The sequence below is a fragment of the Equus quagga genome, chromosome 11, assembly GCF_021613505.1.
Source record: "Equus quagga isolate Etosha38 chromosome 11, UCLA_HA_Equagga_1.0, whole genome shotgun sequence".
Taxonomy (NCBI): Eukaryota; Metazoa; Chordata; class Mammalia; order Perissodactyla; family Equidae; genus Equus; species Equus quagga.
In genome coordinates this window covers 62,020,618-62,041,336 of record NC_060277.1, presented here as the reverse complement: position 1 = coordinate 62,041,336, position 20,719 = coordinate 62,020,618, and the positions used below count along the sequence as shown (strand labels likewise).

Below are 20,719 nucleotides of genomic sequence, written 5' to 3'. Positions count from 1 at the left end.
GTGCCTACTACCTGGAGAATACCTTTTTTTTTATTGGAACTGGAGTGATCCAGGTCTGACCCTCAGAGGGACAATATAGGAGATCCCATAGAGTGGAATAAAAACTCCCGGACTAGAAATCAGGGACTTGAGGTGCCGACGTGGCTCTGCCCCAGCTCACATCATCCCTGCGGACAGCTCCATCCTCAGGGAGATGATGAGACTCGGCAGATAATCTCTCTCTAGGTGTCCTTCCAACTCACAGTGGGTCTGAATCCATCTGCAGGCTTGACATTTTCACCATTTTCACAGGTGCTAAGAGAGAAGTCGGGCAAATGACGGAGGAGCACGTGTGTTGTCATGTTGTACTTAGAGGGACTCAGTTACATTTTGTCTCTGACCCTCATTAATTTTGTGCTGTTTTAAGAAGTAATGGAATAGAATTGATTCTAGTACAGCTTAGTATTGTCACAGTTTTATTAATATTTTATTGGTATGTACCTGCCTGGCCTTTAAATTTGTAGCCCTCATGTGGACCCAAGCTTTTTACCATTTATCTCATTTTTCCATCCTAAAATTACTGGGGAGTCTTGTTTAAGTGTTCCTGCATCAAAGATAGGAGACTAGAGATATTTTTCTCTATTTTATGTTCCATTTGTCATAAAAAGAATACTTTTCCCCTTTGAGAGAAATTGGGTTTCTTTTAAAGTTAAAACTGGGTGATTCACCTGTGTGAGGTTAATATCAGAATTTATTCTGTGATTGTGCTTCCAGACTGAAGACACCGTGAAGCGCAAGGTCAGAAACAGGTCCGACCGTGGTGACTTGGTTAATATGCACATACTCCAAGGTAAGGCTGCGCAAAATCATAAACCCGTCAAATGGTGGGCCTTTTTTCCAGAGTTCTTTGTCTCTGTACGGTTACTAAGTCCTCTTAAAAAGTGTCCCGTGCCATTACAAAGGGGCAATTTTGAGCAGTCATCTAGTCATTCTCGGCCCCAGTAGACAATCAAATTGGGAAGCCATGTAATGGCTAAGAAGGTATCAGACCTTGGTTCCAATCTTAGCTGTGCCACTTTCTGACTCTCTCGGAGCACAGAAGGATTGTCCAACATATATCAAATTCTTTTAAGATGTGTCCACCTTTTAGCACAGTAATAAATTTCTAGTAGTGTATCCAAAGAAAATAATCAGACATACAAAGATTTATGTACAGTCATGTTTACTGTGAAGTTAGTTTAGATGGTGAAACATTGGAAACAGTGAGATGTCCAACAATAGAGGCTTCGATGAATAAATCATGAATCACCCTTGCAGCCACTACAAATAAAGCTTTAAAAGAATAATGATTTAATAAAAGAAGGCTTACAAAATGACGTTCAGAGAAAAGACCAGAAAAAAACCCTGTATTTACAGTCGAATTCTGGGATGAAAAAACATAACATAAACTGGCTTCACAGTCAGATTCTGTGATTTAAAAAAATAGCCCTAATGATAAATAGAAATAATTAAGCAAGACACCTACCTATTAAAAACATTTAACTCTAAGTGGGGAATTTTCTAATGCCTTGCTTCCTTTGTATACTTTTTTAGCATTTTCCACACTTATGACAATGAGTCTGTAGTAATACTATAATCAAAAAAGCATAAGAGGGGCCAGCTCTATGGCCTAGAGGTAGGATTTGGTGCACTCCATTTCAGCAACCTAGGTTTGTGGGTTCGGATCCTGGGCACAGACCTACACCACTTGTCAACCATGCTGTGGTGGCGACTCATATAGAAAATAGAGGAAGATTGGCACAGATGTTCGCTCAGGGTTAATCTTCCTTGGCAAATAAAAAAGCATAAGAAATTTTATTTATTACAGTCTTGAATTAAAATATCAGGCTGTGAATCACAGAGGTCTCAGTCCAGTTGTGTGTCTCTGGTGATTCCCATGGAATCTTCTCTTCTCCCCAACAGAAATTGGGAAATAGTCCTCTGGAGCACCAAGAATCCCCTAGATACAAAATGACGCCTGCCATCCAAGAGTTCACTATCTAATTTCAGAATCAGTAATATAAGAGTAATGGCCAATGCTTATAACTGCTACAGGCAGTCACAGCCAAAGGGATCCAGTAAGAGCAGGAGGAGTTAAGAGGCTCTTTGCTGAGATCTGAAAGAAGTGTCAGACGGTGGTGGTTGGGAGAAGGTGGGAAGCACTCCAGGGTGGGGAAGCTAAGTGAACTCAGTAAGACATGAGGGAGAGAAGGAAGAAGACGAGGCTTGCTGGGGTGGTGGGCTGGTGAGGGAGAACCTCAGGTGGTGAGGGGAGTGGATTGGGTTTGTGGCGAGCTTGCAAAACCCGACTGAGACATTTGGATGAAGACGACCATCTTTCAGGAAGATGCAAGCAAGGAGTGTTTTCTGATTAATCCTGTGTTCCATCACAGGATGGCTCAGAAAGATCCCTGAGGCAGAGGGGTTAGCAAAAAGCCCTTGCAATGACCTGCAGGGTGACTTGGAGAGGGTTTAGGCTTAGGCACACCCGTTCTTTGGTTTGGAGCATTGATGTTTTCTCCATCTCACGTCAAGTGCTTTGCAGATGCAGTTTCTAGATAAGTCTGACCTGTTGCAGCAATTAAACATCACTAGACTTCTCCTGTACGGAGATTTCTAGATCAGCTGCCAGATACTAGGCCTGGGTTAGTAGGTTGATAATAATAGAACAATGGGGCTGGGAGCCTTGTGTTGTCAATATCTCACCTTCTAAATTTGCAAAGTTGACAGTAAAGCTACAAACTCTTATGGAATCTTAACTTACAGCTCTGCATTAGAGCCCCAACCAGGTGACTAGATTCTGCTCCAAGTTCTTCCACAGAAATCGGTGAGCGCCTCACGGCAAGGGGCACAGAGCGGTGATTTAGGGCTCTGCTAGTGGCCTTGCTCACCTTCTGAATGAGGGGAAACTGCCTGCTGGATAAATTCACTGTTAAAAATCCCTCTGTTTCATTAAATAACTTTGAAAGGAATTTGTTTTCTTTTACATCTGACCTGGACATTTGAATCAGTCAGTATCACAACATCGACAAGTACAAGACCCTGAAGAGGTCATTCTACTACAACTAATTATAATAATAGATAATATTCACTGCAGGCTCAGCCTGTGCCGGGAAACATACAGACAGGATGTGCATCTAAGTGCTGGAGCTTAGGGTCAGCAGGCAACGTGGGCTCTGTGGACTGCTTGCTTATAGAATAGCCAAATTTCACATTTTTTCAAAAATCCTCACAAAGCAAGTTTCTCTAACTTTTCCAGGCATCTGACTCTCTATTTGCCTTTATTTGGAAGTGTCTAGTGTTGCTGCTAATCCATGGGAGATGATGATGATTGCATTGAAAAATTATTAGGATGATAGAGCACAATGTGATGCAATGCTTTGGTTACAAAAGCAAAAAAAAAAAAAAAAACACCCAAAAATAACACTGAATTCTAGAACTGATTCTCTTCATTTCAACCCCTCAGCCTCCACTGCAGAGAGGTCTATTCCAACTGCTCAGATGAAGCTGAAAAGAGCCCGACTCGCCGATGATCTCAATGAAAAGATTGCTCTCCGGCCAGGGCCCCTGGAGCTGGTGGAGAAGAACATACTCCCTGTTGATTCTGCTGTGAAAGAGGCCATAAAAGGTAGTTACAACAAATGGCACGCTTCTCTCCATGTTCCAAGGTCTGAGGGCAGCCATGGCGCTGACAGGCTGGCGCGCTGGGGGTGAGGGTCTCTCGCTAGACAAGAGTCATGCTGTGGGTTGCTGTCCCAGAACATTCCCCATAGCCAGAGGTCCTGAGAGTGAGGAAGAAACTCTCATCTACTCACCCTCCAAGGTCAGGTTAACATAGACCACTTGTGTTTTAGTCAAACGGGTTGAGAACCCGACTTGAGGTGATCCTCAAAACACCTCCTCTACAAGGATCCATCACTTAGGAGTCACGCCCCTCGTTAACCTTCCTCTTTTAGAGGGAAGTGGATTACTAGAGTGGAAAGAGCACTGGACCTGAGTGAGAAGACCTGAACTCTAAGCCCAGTTTGGCTGCTGTTGTCGAGGCTTTCCCAAGACCCTTTACCTCTCTGAGTTGGAGATAACAATATCCACTAGGCCCAACTCATAGGATCTTGGGAGGGAGGTTCAGGTTATATAAGCACGGGAAAACTCTTTGACAACCCTCATGTGTTCTAAAAGGGTGAGGTACAAATACTCAAGGAGGAGACATAAACATTAATTCTATCATACACTGTGTAAAATCATTTTGTAGACTTTTTGAACGATTGAGACCAAATAAACTCAAACAGCCTGAGTGCACTGAATTCATTCACAGAGGTTTTGGGGTGGACCTGGGAAAACTACTATGGAAGGAAGAAAGGGGAGTTAACATCCCCATAGGCAAACTGATTTCCTTCCAATGATGCCCACAGAGGGCTCTGAGATTATTGATATTTAGTAAGCAATACACATTTAAATGTTTCGACACATTGTCAGAAAGTATGTATAAAGACGTTTTATTGAACACAAGTTCATTTTTAAACTTATCATCAAGTGTATTATTCACATTCTAAAATCTTGCTCTCACCCAACCATTAAAAGGCCACATGAATTTTGTATTTGGAACATGTAAATATGAAAATATCAACTCTAGAAGGGACAATACGCTCACCCATCAGTGCCCATTAAATATCCCATTGTGATTTGGCCTCTCCTCTACTCTCTCCCTCCACACTAATTATCCTGTGCCTTTAACTTTGACTAGCCTACTCAACTGTGCACTTTGTCCATCTTTGCTCTGATAAGATCTACGACAGGAAAAGATCTCCACTGGGCATCTCTTCTAATTTCTTAAAACATTCTATTCCATGCGTGTAAATTTATGATTGCTTTTTATATGATAGGCAAAAGATCTCATTTTAATTTGCATTCTTTGGTTTATGGTGAGATTATATTTTTCCATGTGGTTTTGTGTCATTGGAAATTCGTGGCTATTCCTCTTTCTTCTACTGGCATTTTCTCACCCTACTGCTTCGAAAAGCTATTTATATATAAGGAGGAAAAAATGCTAATCCTCCATCTGTCCCAGGTGTTGCATCCTTTGACCAGCTCATCCTTTGCATTATTGTGTGTACAGTGTATTTTACCTATAGCAGCTTTTAATTTCCATATAGTTAAACCTATTCATCTTCTTCTTAGTGGTTTCTGAATTTATCATTTAATTAAAAACATTTTTTAGCTCAAGAATATAGAATTATTCGCCTATACTGTCTTCTAACGTTTAGATACTTCATGTTTATATTTCAATCTTTAGTGTGTATGAAATTATTTAAGTACATGGTTTAAGAGACACATCTAATTTTATTTTTCCACAATTTTGTCGATATGTTTTACAATTTGTTTTAGTGTCTGTCTCCACAAGTTTCTTTATGTTGGTTTCATCTTTCTGTTTCTTGGCTACTCTCGTATGTATCTGCTAGGTGAAATTTAAAATCAGAAAATTTAAAATATTCCAATTTTAATCTTGTTAGAATTTTGTTTGGGATTTCAGTGGATTTATAGATTAATTTATGGAGAATTCATATGTTTGAAATATGTTAATTGTTCTGAGGCACAACTACAGTATCTTTCTCCACCAATTCGTCTTCTTTTATTTCCCTTAGTAAGGGTTTTTACTCAAGTCACACCAATTATTGCTGGCATATGGGAAACCTATTAATTTTGCACCTTTGAAGATTTTCTTAATAGTTCCAATAGTTTCTCCATTTATCTTAGATTGTCTAGATGTACAATCATATTGTCTACAAATAGTGAAAATTTGCCTCCTGTTTCATTTTATTTCTACCTTGGTGGACTGGCTTATAGCTTAAAAAGCAACATCATGGTTTTATTAATATATTACATAATTAATATCATTTTTAAAACTATGTACAGTATATTCATACATAAGTTATATATAATTTTCATGTTTTATTTATACATTATATATTACATATTTTTATTTGTAAATTATGTTTTACATAAATTATAGAATACAATATACTATATTATACAAATCTTATATTTCATTATATATAAAATATTTATATCATATGTAGATTTATATCATATAGAAAATTCTATGTATGAATTACATAAAGCACATATAATTTATATTATTTTATATTATGCAATAAATAATGTTATATAATTTAATCATTATTAATATATTACATAGCAGAAAATTATTATTATTGGTACATTGCCAGTGCTTCAAAAGCAGTATTATATTGTTATATATATATGTTATGTTTTTTGTTATATTATGTTAATGTAACATTTTGTTTTGTTTCTATCACAAATGGGAATTTCTCTAATCATTACTTTCTATATATCATATTAGTTTTTGCCATAGATAGATTTTCTAAGGAAATATTTCTCTATCCTATTCTACTAAGAGTAGTTTATAAGATAGATGTTGAGTTTTTTAAACGCTTTCAACAAGCATGAAAAGATGATCACATGGATTTTCTTCTTTGATCTAGTACTGTGGTATTGCTATCTTTCCTAATCACCTTGCGTTTCTGGGAAAAAAAATTTTTCTAGAAATTGCTGGTATTTTGTCTGAGATTTTGCATCTATTTTATTATTGGTTGGGTTAAGGGTAGCGGCTAAACAAATCACAAAACTTCAGCAGCTTAACGATAGAAGTTTATGTCTTATTCATAAACAGTCCAGGGAAGGTTTCCCTTAATGGCAAATCTTTCAGGCACACAGGCTTCTTCAGTCTTGCTGCTGCACCATCCCCAAGAGCAGGGGTAGCAGACTTTCCCTCAGAGGGCCAGAGAGTAAATAAGCTAAGCTCTCTAAGCTGCTTGTCACAACTACTCACCCCTTGTAAAGCAAAAGGAGCCATAGGCAATCAGTAAACAAAGGGCATGGCTGTGTTTCAATAAAACTTTGTTTACAAAAACAGACAATAGGCTCACAGGCCATCATTTGCCAACCTGGGCCTTAGAGTCTCATCATCCTCTGAATCCAGCCAGTGAAGGGGAAAGGAAGAGTGAAAAGGCCCACCCACATATTTAAAACCCTCTACCGGAAATGAACACATCCTACCACTCCCATTCCATTGTGAAAATAGTACATGTGGCTGGGAAAGGTATTTCTTGGTTGAACAGCGATTTCCCAGCAATATCTCTACACTATGGAAGGGGAGCATAAATTTTGATGGATAGCTAGTCCTCTCTGCTACCATGTTCATAAATAATATTGGTGTATGTTGTTGTTTTATTCTTCTCAGATTTAAATATCAAGGCTTCACAAAATAAGTTCTTAATACCTTTCCATATTTTTCCATGTTCTGGAAGTGTTTAAGTACAATCACAGTGATCAGTTGCTTGAAACCATTACCTGTGGAAATGAGAGAGGTTCAGTTGTTTTCCTGGGAATAGCTCTTTGATAACTTTTCTTCAGTTGTGTTCATAGTTGTGTATTCAAATTTTCTCCTTAAAGTAAACTGTACAATTTACATTTTTCTAAAAATTCTCCTTATCCTCCTGAATGTCAAAGTTAGTAGCCTAAAGTTCTATAAGGCATTGTCTTACAGGTGTTCTCAGCTTCTCTGAACCAAGGGTTACACTCCATTTTCATTACAAATTTTGTCATTGGTGTATTCACTCCCTTCCTCCCTCTCTTTTTCATTACCCTTGCTAGAAGTCTTTCTTTTTAATTGGTTATTATTGCAAAGAAGCAGTTCATGAATTTATTCATAAATTTTGTTAGTTTCCTGTCTTTTCCTGAATTCATTTAATTTTGCTTTCAGTCAGGGTTGTCAAGCAGGAGAGTCTCCACGAGGAGAGCTGAGGCTTAGGAATATTCATCCCCTTCAGGCACTGGGGGGGGGGGGGAGGAAAGGAGGCAGAGTCAGACCGTGTGAGCAGGAGCACAGTCAGTGGAAATGGATAGAAAGCAATAAACATGAGGGCTGTTAAAAAAAGTAACGGACAGGATGTGAAGCTTCCTGAAGGAGCAGGAGCTTTGGGACCCATGGCCCTGGTTTTCAAAGCTGGACTCTGACTTTGGAGTGATTTAATCTCCCTGTGCCTCAATCGCTCTTCTCTGAAATCCCCACAATAATAATGCCTATCTGAGGGGCCTCTTTTTCAAGGTGAATTCAATTCAAGAATTTATGTAAAGAATTAACTAGGCTCTGGTGACATGTTAGTGAGTTTGTCTCATTTCTGACCTCAAGGGCTTCCTACTTCAGCAAGAAAAGAGGCATGGAAGAAGAAAACTATCATTCCTTGTGGTAATTCCTATGAAGAGAATGGATAAAACTCACAATGGGAACGTATATGCCTGTACCTAACCAGGGCATCCTCGGAGATGTGATTTCTTAGCTGAGCCCTGAAAGGAGAAGGGTAGAGATGAGTAAGAAGGGTGGAGAGGTGGCACTGGTCAGTTATAAAGGCATTTTAAATTGTGTCTTCAAAGCAGTAGAGAGTTTCAAACTTCTCTCATCACTTAAGGGAACAAATATAAGCACTTACCTAGTTCCCCAACAAGAGAGAACATAATTTAAAATAATAATAATAATAAAGCAGGGGAGAGCCATTAGAAGGGTTTCTACTGGGAGCCAGAACTGTGTTTGTGTGTGAAAGAGATGGGGATTTTGCGTACGAAAGGATTCCTCTGAGCGCAGTGTGAAGTGGACTCTGGAGAAGTGGAACAGAGTCAGAGAGCACTGTTAGGAAGCTGTTAGACTTTGATGAGAATCAACGAAAGTCTGAACAAGAGTTATGGCAGTGGGTGTGGAAAAAACAGGAGCTGAGAGATCATTCATTTGGCATGATTACATCAACAGTAGACTTTATTACTTTAAACAAAGGGAAAAGTCAAGGATGACCCCTAGGTTTCTCTCTTGGGCAACTGGGTAACTGGCAGCCATTTATCAAGATCAGAATCATGAGTAGAAGAAAAGATTTGGGGAGAAGTGATGAATTCTTGTTTCAACTGTTGGATTTGAGAGGCCCACAGGAAATGTAAGGACAGGGATTAAGTAAGCAGTGGGTTCTATGGAACTAGAATTTAGAAGAGAGTATTGGTCTAGAGCTGTGGACTTGAGAAACTTTAGGATAGAGGTAACTTAAGCTGATGGACTAGATAAGATGGCCCTTTCATTCATTTATCTCTTCTTTAATATTCATGCAATATCTTCTATGTCAGACACTATTCTAAATGCTGGGGCTCTATCAGTGAGCAAAAGATACAGAGATTTCTGCTTCCATGGAGCTTATATTCTAGTTGGGAGACGTAGACAACAAACATAATAAATAATTATGTATCATAATAAAGGGTGATAAGGGCTGTAAAAACAGAAGTAGTGTGGGATACAAGGAATCCAGAGCATCCAGTAGAGGGTGGTTGTGGGGAATGGAGGATGTTCACAGGGAGGAGAGGGCTAGGAGGCTCTCACGCAGTCATATTTAAGATAGAGGCAGGAATCTGTGAAGAATAAAGAGAAGGAAGGGCTACAGAAAGAGGTGCAGGAGATAGGTTGACCTCATCCAAGGAAAGTCCAGAAGTGGGCACCAGTAGTGGGGACTTAAGCATCTGTTATCATCTCATGCATCAGCCTCTTTAGAGGTAATCTTTCAATGTACATAAGAGTCGTTATGGGCAAGGTAATGGCATCACATGAAACATCGTAAAGACAGAGGGAAGTGCTCAGAGACTAGCTGTAGAGATAACACTATGAGTCCCCCGCCTTCCAGTGGTGACAATGTTCCAGCCCCCTCTTCTATCTGTCACTTCTTGGGATCAGATCATCTCCCTGGGGAAGTGTTGACTCAGGGTTGTAGTTTACTGTGTAGCATTCTCCTGGCGTCTGTGTATTATCGCCCCCCCCCCATCCACGTGCCTTTCCAGATGTGTTTACATTTTCCAGCTCTCTCTGCAGCTGTGTGTCTGTTTCTGCCAAGCTCTGAGTGGAACACTCCATCATAGTCTTCCTTCCTCCAGATTTTATTAAAGACCAACTATTCTTCAACCCTTAAATAAAATAGTCTAGAACCTCTCCCAGCACAAGGAAGGACATTTTTGGCAGAGAACCGGGTCCCACTCTGGGAGTTTTCTTCTCATTTCCAGATGTCACCCTCTTGCAGTCAGCTGAACAACCACAGCAGTCTTTTCCCGAAAATTTCCTTGCATTTTGTGTGCCAGCTATCAATCTCGCTCCCAGCCTGCAAGTTTATTTCTGAGTCAGGTAGCATTTTACAGATTCCAGCTGGAAGAAACATAGGCACATCGGGCTAGAATGACATAATGTGGATGAATAGGGGGCTTTCTGATTTGACTTCCACAGCAGGAGGCTTGGGCCTCCTCCTGGCTGCATCTCAGAGGAGCGTGCACCTGATTCTGTTTCCTCTTCAGAGAAAACCACTAACGGGGTCTAAGCACCTAATCCCAACATGTGTGTATGGGGGGTAGGGGGCGGGGTTCTCACACCACCAAACCATTCTCAAGGCACCAGCTGGGTGTCCCACAGTGCAACTCAATTCTGACACTGTCTACCCAGAAATAGCATCAGATCCCATAGGTAAAGAGCTCAGTGCCGTAAAACCGCCCTCCATTTCAGAAGCCAGTCACAAGTCCTGGTTGTCACCTGTAGTTCTGACTGACTGGCTATAAATCAGAGGTTCCCAAGACCCCCTCAGCAGGTTCAATTTATTTGCCTGAGTGGCTCACAGAACTCAGGAAACTTGCTTACTTACTAGATTACCGGCTTATTATGAAAAGGCATAACTCAAGAACAGCCAGATGGAAGAGATGCATAGGGCAAGGTGTGGGGGAAGGGACATGGAGCTTCTATGCTCTCTCCAGAGCACACCACTCTCCCCAAATTTCCACGTGTTCACTAACCCAGAAACCCTCTGAATCTAGTCCTCCAAGTTTTTAAGGAGGCTTCATTGCATAGGCGTGATTGATTAAATCATTAGCCATTGGTGACTGGACTTACTCTTCAGGCCCTCGCCCCTCTCCAGAGGTCAGAGGTGGGACTGAATCTAATCACAGGGTTGGTTCTCCTGGTAACCAGCCCCATGTTAGGTAGGGTCCAAAAGTCACCTTGTTAACATAACAAAAGATATCTTTGTGGCTCTCCTCACTTAGGAAATCTCGAAAGGTTTTAGGACCTCAATGTCAGACATGGAATGAAGACCAAGTATATATTTCTTATTATAAATCACAATGTGGCAACCACTATCAGCCACACTCTCTCAGGACAGAATACAACAAACATGACGTCGTAGGGAGTGAGGATTTATGAAAACAGAAATTAAACGCTGGAGTTTAGCGTGGCCTTGTTGAGCTTATGAGCGGGTCATTATTACTTAGTGATCCCTCAGTTTTGAGAGCCCTGGAGCCTCCTCCTAGCTTTTTAATTCTCTCTCTGGTCATCTGAGTAGTTTTTTCACTTGACAGCATGATCCCTGAGCTACCAAGGAAGCTGTTTATTGTCCCGAGGCCTGGCTTCTGTTTGAGTAAAACAGAACCCCAGCTGGCTTTCCCAACTCTTCAAACAGTGAAGGATCCTGGAGTTCAGCTCACGATAGATAAACCTCTCCTCCTAAAGTGTCCTCACCCTTTCCTTGGTTTGGGCCCTGGTCTGGGCCAGGCGACCATCTGAATGGCTAAGTCAGCTTTTCAGCTACTTTTTTAAAAACTCGAACCTGTGATTCAGAATAGACAGCTCCATCATCAAAGATAAATCAGTTCTTTTTATCTCTGTAACCCTTTAACAGAGGAAGCAACATTTCTAGTCCACCGGGACTGGTCCAGAAGTTATCCATTTACAACTGCCACTTACGTTTCTGAAAGATTCCGTACTAGTCTTTGCTCACCTATATCCCCAAGGCTCAGAGTTCATAACAAAACAAAACAAAAATTCTTATTTACTAAGAATCCAGTTATTCTTCAGAGACTCTGGAAGTCTTGATACTCTCTGATCATTCATTTTTAAGACAAATAGACAATAACTGTGGCTCTAAGCCAGATAGTAGGACTGTTTGCTTTGGCATCAAAAGAAAGGGTTTGCTTTGGCACAACTTTCTCACGGACGAAATTTATCATTCCATAATGGGAAATAATTTCCAAAGTGTAAATGATCCTTGTGGAAAGAAACACACTAAGGCATACTTGAAAAATACTTCTCTGGGTTCTGGGAAAGGAGTGGGAAGGGAGAGTCAGGGAGCTGGTGGCTTTGGAGGGTGTGGGAGTGGTAAGAAGGAAAGTTAGCTCTGAGAGGAGAGGAGGGGGGTTGTCCTGGAGTTGGCTGTGGCTGCCCACTGGACTGATCACAGACCTCATGGAGAGGTGAGCAGGGCGCGCCCAAGTTGGGCCTGCAGCTGGGGAGAGGTCCCCAGAACCCTGAGAGGGAGCTGTGCAAGGGTGCATTCTGGAAGAGAGGAAGTGAGAGACAGTGCTACCCTATCTTTACACACCTGATGATCTTTGTCCCCAGAGCATTAGCCTCAAGAGCTCATGCAGGACCAGTGCTCATGCAGGTTAACTGTATTTCCTGGACTCCTGTGGTCCTAGGATCAGGGTATATCTAGAGACTTAAGGCAAATTTCTGAAGTGCCGGGAATCTGAGGAAAAGGAATCCTTATTCCTCCAAACATCCACTTACATAGTAAAGGCATCTGATTCCCTTCAAGAGAAGTGGATTCTGTCTTTTTCGGACAGCATAGTCTGTCTTCTACAGACTGTGGTATCTTCGGAGTATTGGAATATCGTTAGGCAAGAGACACATTGAAATTATAGCTACTTTCATGTGGATTGTCTCTTCCATTAGGAAGTGGATTTTGCTTCGGTCTCTTCCAGGAGGATGTCAGGAGATGGTCTGCCCATGAATTAAAATAGCTCTCATGCAGCACACTGCTCCAGCTTGCGAGTAGATAAGCAGGCAAGGTCCATTTTCACATTCCACTTCATGGTTTCCAGACCTTGGTGTGGGTCGTAGCAGAAAGGTGACTAGGACTTCAATTATCTCACTTTAATCTTGGAATGTTAAATGTTTATGCGGAGGAAAGTACAACTGACTCATTCATCTAATCACTTCCAAGGGAGAGAGGGAAAGCTTGGAGTCGCCAGGCCAAGATCCCCAAAGGGCCAGTGCCCGGAGCCAGCCCCGTGGGCATAGCTGGAGGATGATGTCAGGGCTTCCCGAGAAGGTCCTTGTCATCACACAGCCTGACGTGTCTACAGGGACAATAGCCAGTACCCTGCACTCCAGCAGCTCCCAGGGAGCCTCGCGCCGTCAGAGATTGGAGCAGAGGCCCAGGGTCACAACACAAAGCCGATAGACGTGGTTGTTCCAGAGGCAGCCAGATAAGGTGACCTTTGTCCCTCTCCACATGAGCCCCGCTTGAACCAGGAATGAGAGGGAGTAACATGCAGCCTTTCCAGTGACACCCCTGTTCTGGGGCAGGTCTGTCTCCACTTTCCCAGAATGAAGTGCTCACGACAAACCAGTTTTTCTGGCTCTGGGGTTGTGCTGACTTTTGCAAAGCTGACCACAGGAGAAACTGCCTCCTGGGTGGTCTTTTTTTTTATTTTTGGTAATGGTAAACTTGAGACAAGCAGATACTCCTAACAAAAACAGTAACAATGACAGCGGCTAGAAATTATCGAACACTTGGCCATCAGAGACTGGGCCCAATGCTTTACATATGTTATGTTATTTTAATCCTTAGAACTCTGAGAGGTAGCCGGTATTATGACTCTCATTTTATGGATGGGGTAACTGAGGCTCCAAGAGGTTATTAAATGCCTTGCCAACAGTCACACTATACTGAGGTGGCAGAAGAGAACCCAAGTTCTTATTGACCAGAGGACACCACATAACATCATCTCAAAAGGAAGCGAGTGCCGTTTTCTCTCAGGGGCCTCCCCACTGTTGTGGTTCTCTTCCTCAACAGAGACTGAGCCCAGTGTGTTGCTTTGTGCCGCCTCTTTCTCTCGTCTTCTGTCCTAGCAGTCACAAATCCGAAACACCTGTGGCACTGAGGAAGTGGTGATTGGCAGGGGCCCCATGCCAGGATCTTTTGTCCTGGACAGCCCCTAAGTGGTCCTCAATGTTTCTGTCAGCATATTCTGACCTGGCACATCGTGCTTTATAGATACCAGGCGGGAGTCATACTTAGAGCCTTGGCCCTCTCCCTGTTTGTTCACTCAGGTGTAAACAACTATGCCATATGTGGTTTTGTGCACTCATGGCTTCTTCATATATATGGTTGCATGTGCTCATGGCTTCTTCATTGACTTAAGCAGGAACCTCTTTAAATGACTGATGTCACTTGATAAATTAGACTCCTAGAAGCCGTGTCTCTCCAGGGATTGGCTCCCCAAATAATGCTCTCCCTTGGCTGGGAGAGTTTCTTCCTCACCCTTCCCACTTCAATTCTGCTAATCACCACTCTGTAACTTCCCTTTCACTTCTACCCATTACCGCCAAATGCCCCCCCTCGCTTTCTGTAGCGCTATCCACAGCTGACGGTTATCCCAGGCTCATTCAACCCCACCTCCTCCAGGAGTCTTCTTGGACTGCTCTGCATTCTGTCTCCTTCGTCTAACCACCAAGAGCACTCACCAGGCAGGCTAGTCCTTGAAAAGTTCTCCTACTGTGTCCCATGAAGGTACGATAACGTCCTTCCGTCTCTTCACCATATCGTATCTGATTATGCTCCTACTGGTCTCTATTTCTCTTAATGTGTGAAGGCTGGAAATGAACAAAATAACTGAGGAATGCTCCATCCATACTGGGGAAAATGGGACTGATTACCAACTCCTTTATTCCAGATACTCTGCTTCCAGACTTTTCTACTTCATTCTACTACCTCGACCTGAGGTCATCAAATGCCAGGTGTCAAAGTGGAAAGGGCATGCTGATTTACTGGTGGCAACAACAAGGCTTTCACAATCCTTTCGACCCCTTTCTGAGACAAGTCTCAGTGAAATCATCATGATGACCCTTCCCAGAATCTTCTGCCTTCTTTGTTCCCACTATCAGGATGTCATTTTCAGTCTCTCAAATCTCAAACACTCAAGTAAAAGATGTTGTGGAACATGGAGATGTCCTTAGTACGTGATGAGTGCAGAAAAAGTAGACTTGCTGGCATTTTCTGTGTTACCTCTCCATACCAACCAACCCAGCAGGTCTTACGATGTTCCCTAAACAACTTGTTACCTGATGGCTTCCAGAGAGGGTAATGGATTTCCCCACCCCCTCTGCTGGTGGCTCTGAGAGTCCAAAGGCTGGATCTGCACTCCTAGCTCAGTCTCTAAATCACTGAGTGGACTGGACATTGCAATGTTCTCATCTTGAAAGTGCGCCCCCTGCTCTAACTTACGGGACCATGATGAAGCCTAACAAAAGTGGATTATTTTTCTCATGGCTGCCACTGTTAAGTGAACTACTGATACAAACTACCATTTTCATCATTTGCTATCACTCCACTTGCAACAATTACAGTGGTGTTGTTGGGAGATAAGCAGAAAAACCATTCTCTCTCTTTCTGTCCCCCCGCTTTCTTGTAACATTTCTACCCATGATAGAGTATTCGGACAACGGTGCAATTTGGCTAATTCCCTCCACTTTGTGCACATTTGGGATATGATACTCTGTGTGGGTGTAGGTAGAGATGGAGAGTGGCAGGAGTGAGGAAGTCTTTGTCACTTCACGTGTATCAGACCACACAGAGAAGAGCCATACCCTTTAGACTGAAGGAGGCGGGAGGGAGTATAAGCTAATAAAGCTCTCAGATGGAGGATCCTGCGGGGCAGAGAAGATTGGCTGCCCCAGGGGCTGGCACAGTCACGTGCAGGGGTCTCTGGAAATGGGAATGGTGTTGGCTCAGGGTGGATGCCAAGTAAGTCCCAACAAAATGCTGCCATTTCTGAGGTGGGGAAGGCTTGACACCCACCCACCTCCACTCCCATGCCTACCTGGCTCCCAGTAACACAAATAATCCTTTTAACAAGGACAAAGGCTTTAATTCCACAAACAGAAGAAGGACTTGACATTTCAATGAAAATATGGTTTCTGAAGTAAAGAAACTTACGGGTTGAGTTTACAGTGGGAACATCCTTATGGAAGCAACTGGAAGGAACTTCCTAGGAAGACCCGAGGCAAACAATCTCCTTGAGATAGGAAAAATGGTATGGAAATTCTTTCACAATTGGCATGAAAATGACAATTAGAGGCTTATTTGCAGAGTCCATGGTGTCCTGTGAGAAAAGAAGGGAAGGGTGTAGCTAACTCTGGACGCAAAATAGAAAGGGAAGTGTTTGTGACCAGAGTACTGAAGGGGGAGAAGAGTGACCCCTGATCTCAGAGAACAAGTTGGCATTTGTCAAATACCCAGAGAAACCCCTCTCAGAAAATGAATAGATTTCTGACACAAATATCAGAAAATGCTAGCATTTATTTATTTCAGAGGATATGTAAACAGGTGTTTTATATTATTCTCTGTACTTTTCTATTATTCCAAAATTTTTACAGCTAAAAAAAAGTCCACCTCTGAAAATGAAAGTTGATAAATGAAAGTTCTCATTAATACGATGAAATGCTGTGTAGCTGTTACAAAAAATTTTTAATTGAGGAAAATCTCTCTGTGCTCACTCGGAAGCATCTCCAGGAAACGTTGTAGGGTGAAAAACAGCAAGTTTCAGAACAGTGTATTCCGCCCAGTCCTATCTGTGTGAAATACTTTTTATAATGTGTGTATATGTCTTGCTATATGTATCGAATTAAATCTAGAAGCAGCAACAAATTATTAACAGGAAGTGGGATTATGTACATTATTACGTACCCTTTGTATGGTATGAATTCTTATGATAAGTATATATTACTTTTATAATCGTAGAAAAGCAGTAATAAAGGATTCTCGAAGCGGTAGAGCAGCAATGCTGGTCCCCAGGCCTTTCCAGGTTAGTGTTATGCCCAACAGGCCAGCAACTGGAGCTTCCACCTGCCCTGTCCTTGTCCGGCCTCTTTCCTGATTTGACACTGCGATGTCTGAGTGAGGGTTTGTGACAGATGCCAGCTGGGGCGGTGATGACAAGCCCCAAACCACATTTGTTCCATTACTTCCAGCTCCTTGTTGCCTTTGCAGTCGCCTCGGCGAAAGCTCCTCTCTCTTATCTGCACAGAGCAGGAGTCAGAAGTTCTTGTCGGTGTGAGTGGAGAACGCTGGGCTGGAAAACCTCCTGATAATACCTAAATTCCTCTGGAAGAGCTGTGCCTGGAATCGGGTCAGAAGTGCTATGTGGCCTCAGCACATTTTGTACTGTGCAGTCGGATCATAAACTAGATGAAATTTGGCAATTAAAAAACATAAGGGACATATAAGGATGTCATTGTAGTCCCATCTGATCTGCTAATCCCTCTCCCCAAGCCAGTTTATCTGTTCCCCTCCAAAGACCACGCAGGCCCCTGAGGAAGACTCTGCGTGTGTGAGCCATTGAGGATTTCAAAACAGACACGGAGATAGGAGAAATGAAAAGGAAATCCAAATAAGAAAAAAAATAGAGATCATGCCGAAGTTTCTGAGACACATTTATGGCTTTTATAAACAGATATGCGTTAGCTGAATGGGGCTGTGGGACCTCTGGTGACATTAGCGAATTCTGACAGGAATTTAAACTTAGTAGCTGTCCGAGCTTATCCTTATTAGCAGTTTGCTAAACATTTTGTGCTGGGTGCCCTGCTTTATATTTGAACATGATGCAAATGGCACGTTGTCATCTCAATTCTCTCTCTCTCGTCGTAAAACCCGAGGGAGATGGGGCGTTCGCCCACTGCAGTCTCCTTTGGCCCTCATTCTGCCTTCAGTGGCCCCTTTTCTTTCCTTCATCTCCCCTGATTTCGTTTCGAAAACATATGGGTTCACATAGAAAATGTGAAGGAATGGATGAACTTGAAAATGAAGTTTAACAAATGATAGACTTTTTGATATATCACTCATTCTTCCCTGACAGACACACCATTTTTATAAACACAAGTTCCCATATAGAGTAAATATATGAGAAACGATTTAAAATGTACCTTCACTCTTTCTTTGAACTGGAGACAGATCTAAGGAGACAGACATGTTCTCCTAGTAGGGATGACACCTTGAAGCATTTCCCAAAAGCCCTTGGATGTGCGTCAGCCACTGACCCAGTTCTTGGATTTCGCTCCCTCAGGTAACCAGGTGAGTTTCTCCAAATCAGCAGATGCATTTGCCTTTGAAGAGGACAGCAGCAGCGATGGGCTTTCTCCAGACCAGACTCGAGGTGAAGACCCCCAGGGCTCAGCAGGATCTCCCCCAGACACGAAAGCTGCAGAGACCCCTTTGGCAGGTCCTCTGGGAACAATCCAGGTAAACAAACCACATCTCAGCCTGTCATCTCTTCAGTCTTAAAATCAACACTGCCACGGTTGGTTTGGCTTAGAGACCCCAGAGAGGTCTCGCTGGCACACCATCTTGGTGCCTCTTCTCATCCTATTCGGTCCCGGGTTCCGGGTGTGTGGGCAACAGCCTCCAGGAAACACTGAGAGAGACTCCTCGGGACTCTACCCTGTGACTTCCTTTTCAAGCAGCTACTCTGCCAAGTAGATTCCTTTATCTCCGTTTTTACCAACAAGGTACAAATGAGGCTCACTGACATTGAATGACCCACCCATAATCTCCCAGATAGAATGTGCCAGAGCAGGACTGGTTGCAAAGCCTACCAGCTTTCCACGTGTGGAAGAGTCCCTGTCGGGTCCTGGGGAGTGGGGAGCAGGACGTGGTGACTGGATGCAAAGTAGGGAGGCCCATGGTGCTTCTACCTGCGGAACCCCCACGGTCCACCTCCAGCCCCAGCCCAAGCACAGCATTCACCTCTTTCCGGACAAATCCACAAACTCTCGAGATGTGAGGAACGTATACGGCAAATACTATTAAAAGCACATTTATAAAGAGCAATAATACTTATTAACAACAGCTACTGCTGTGTATTAATGGCTCCCTCTGTGACAGGGATAGGGTTAGGCACTTTAACAGAATTTTTCTTGGATATCACAGTCCCCTCCGGGTGGGATCGCTGACATCGATTCCGAGGAGGAACCACAGCTCTGTGAGGCTGAATAGCTGTGTGGTCCCCAGGAACACTGTAGATGCACCCCAGCCCTGGAGCTCCCACCTCCAGAAGCCACACACCGACCTGATGGGAGTTCTCCTCAGCTTAGCGTGGTGGCCTTCATGGAGCCCCAGAGAGGAGACGTGTGTGGGCGTGCACATACGAGAGGGAAGGATAAACACTAGAGTGACAGCGAGATGGGTCTTCCATACCCCGGCTCTGAGACAACCCTCCAGACCTTCAGCCCCTTCCCTTTGGGAAAAGTTTACTCCTCCTGGCCTCACAGGAATTGTTTGATGGATTGAAATTAGATATTTTATATATCTCTATTAATATATATTATACATTAATATATATCTATTATATATGGTTATTTTATATGTATATGTATAATTCTCTTTATTTTCTAAAATTGAGTTATAATTGACATATAGCATTATATTAGTTTCAGGTGTACAACATAAAGATTTGATATTCGTATATATTGTGAAATGACCACCATAATAAGTCTAGTCGACATCATCACCACACATAGTTACAATTGTTTTTTCTTATGATGAGAACTGTTAAGATCTACTCTCCTAGCACCTTTCAAATATACAATACGGTGTTGTTAACTATAGTCACCATGCTGTCCATGACATCCCTGGGACTTTGTTGTTTTATAGCTGGAAGTTTGCACTTTTTAATCCCATTAGATGTTATATTTGGAGGCTTTTTTACGCTGGAAAGCACACGCAGCTCTCAGGGGGTTTTGGGATGCACCATGGCCACCTCCTGAAACCGTGCTGGTTGCTGGTTGTTGTCATGACCTTCACTCCATTAAAGCAAACCTGAGGCTGCCAAGGAGAAGACGTGGATGGGAGGGAAAAGGGAGACACAAAAAGCAGAGCCAAACTCTTCATACGTTTATTGTGCAAGAGTTTCTAAGCAGAGCAGCTTTCCCTCCCCTGCCTGCCGCGCTGGTCTTTGTAACCAAACTTCCCTGATAACATCAAACAATATATCAGACCATTTGTATCTATTATTCTGACGGTAAATTCCCGAGCTTCTGCTTTCAGGATGGCTTGAGGAGAAGGCAAGTTCTTTTCTACTTAACCCTAGGAGAGGAGTCTAAGGGAACAACACTGAACAGCGCTAGGCAAAACGCAAAAATCGTCCTGTGTCTGTTCACCAGCAACCCCATTTGAGAGACAAGGACGCTGAGGCTCTGAGAGAAAAGGATGCTACAGACCATGGACAGGGGCCAGGCCTTGTGGGAGGGCTGAGAGGCTCCACGGGAGATCACGAGCAGCCTCTGCCCCTTCTCTTCTAAGTCACAACACAGGAGTGTAGGAAAGGGAGAGAAGATCATCAGGCCTTTCCCAGAATCCTCTGCATACAGAAACCTGGCTCTCAAAAAGATTCTTTATGACGCTAAGTACATACATACACACACACACAAATACACATATGCCTGCGTATACACACATGCACACAGACCACAGACACACACACACACACACACACACATACACACAAGCACATACATACACACACAGACACATACATATACACACATGTAGACAGAGATAAA

The 20,719-nt window shown here is 42.7% G+C and overlaps 1 protein-coding gene across 5 annotated transcripts in view; it reads left to right on the top strand.

The window, feature by feature from the left end:
* The window catches only part of MYOCD (myocardin), a 95,552-nt gene that overhangs the window by 46,898 nt on the left and 27,935 nt on the right, over positions 1-20,719 (top strand). For all 5 annotated transcript variants that reach the window (XM_046677887.1, XM_046677886.1, XM_046677885.1 and 2 more), the window contains 3 exons: positions 754-829; positions 3,485-3,646; positions 18,226-18,401. In XM_046677887.1, the coding sequence (XP_046533843.1) occupies positions 754-829; positions 3,485-3,646; positions 18,226-18,401 (414 nt within the window). The remainder of the gene's footprint in view (positions 1-753; positions 830-3,484; positions 3,647-18,225; positions 18,402-20,719) is intronic.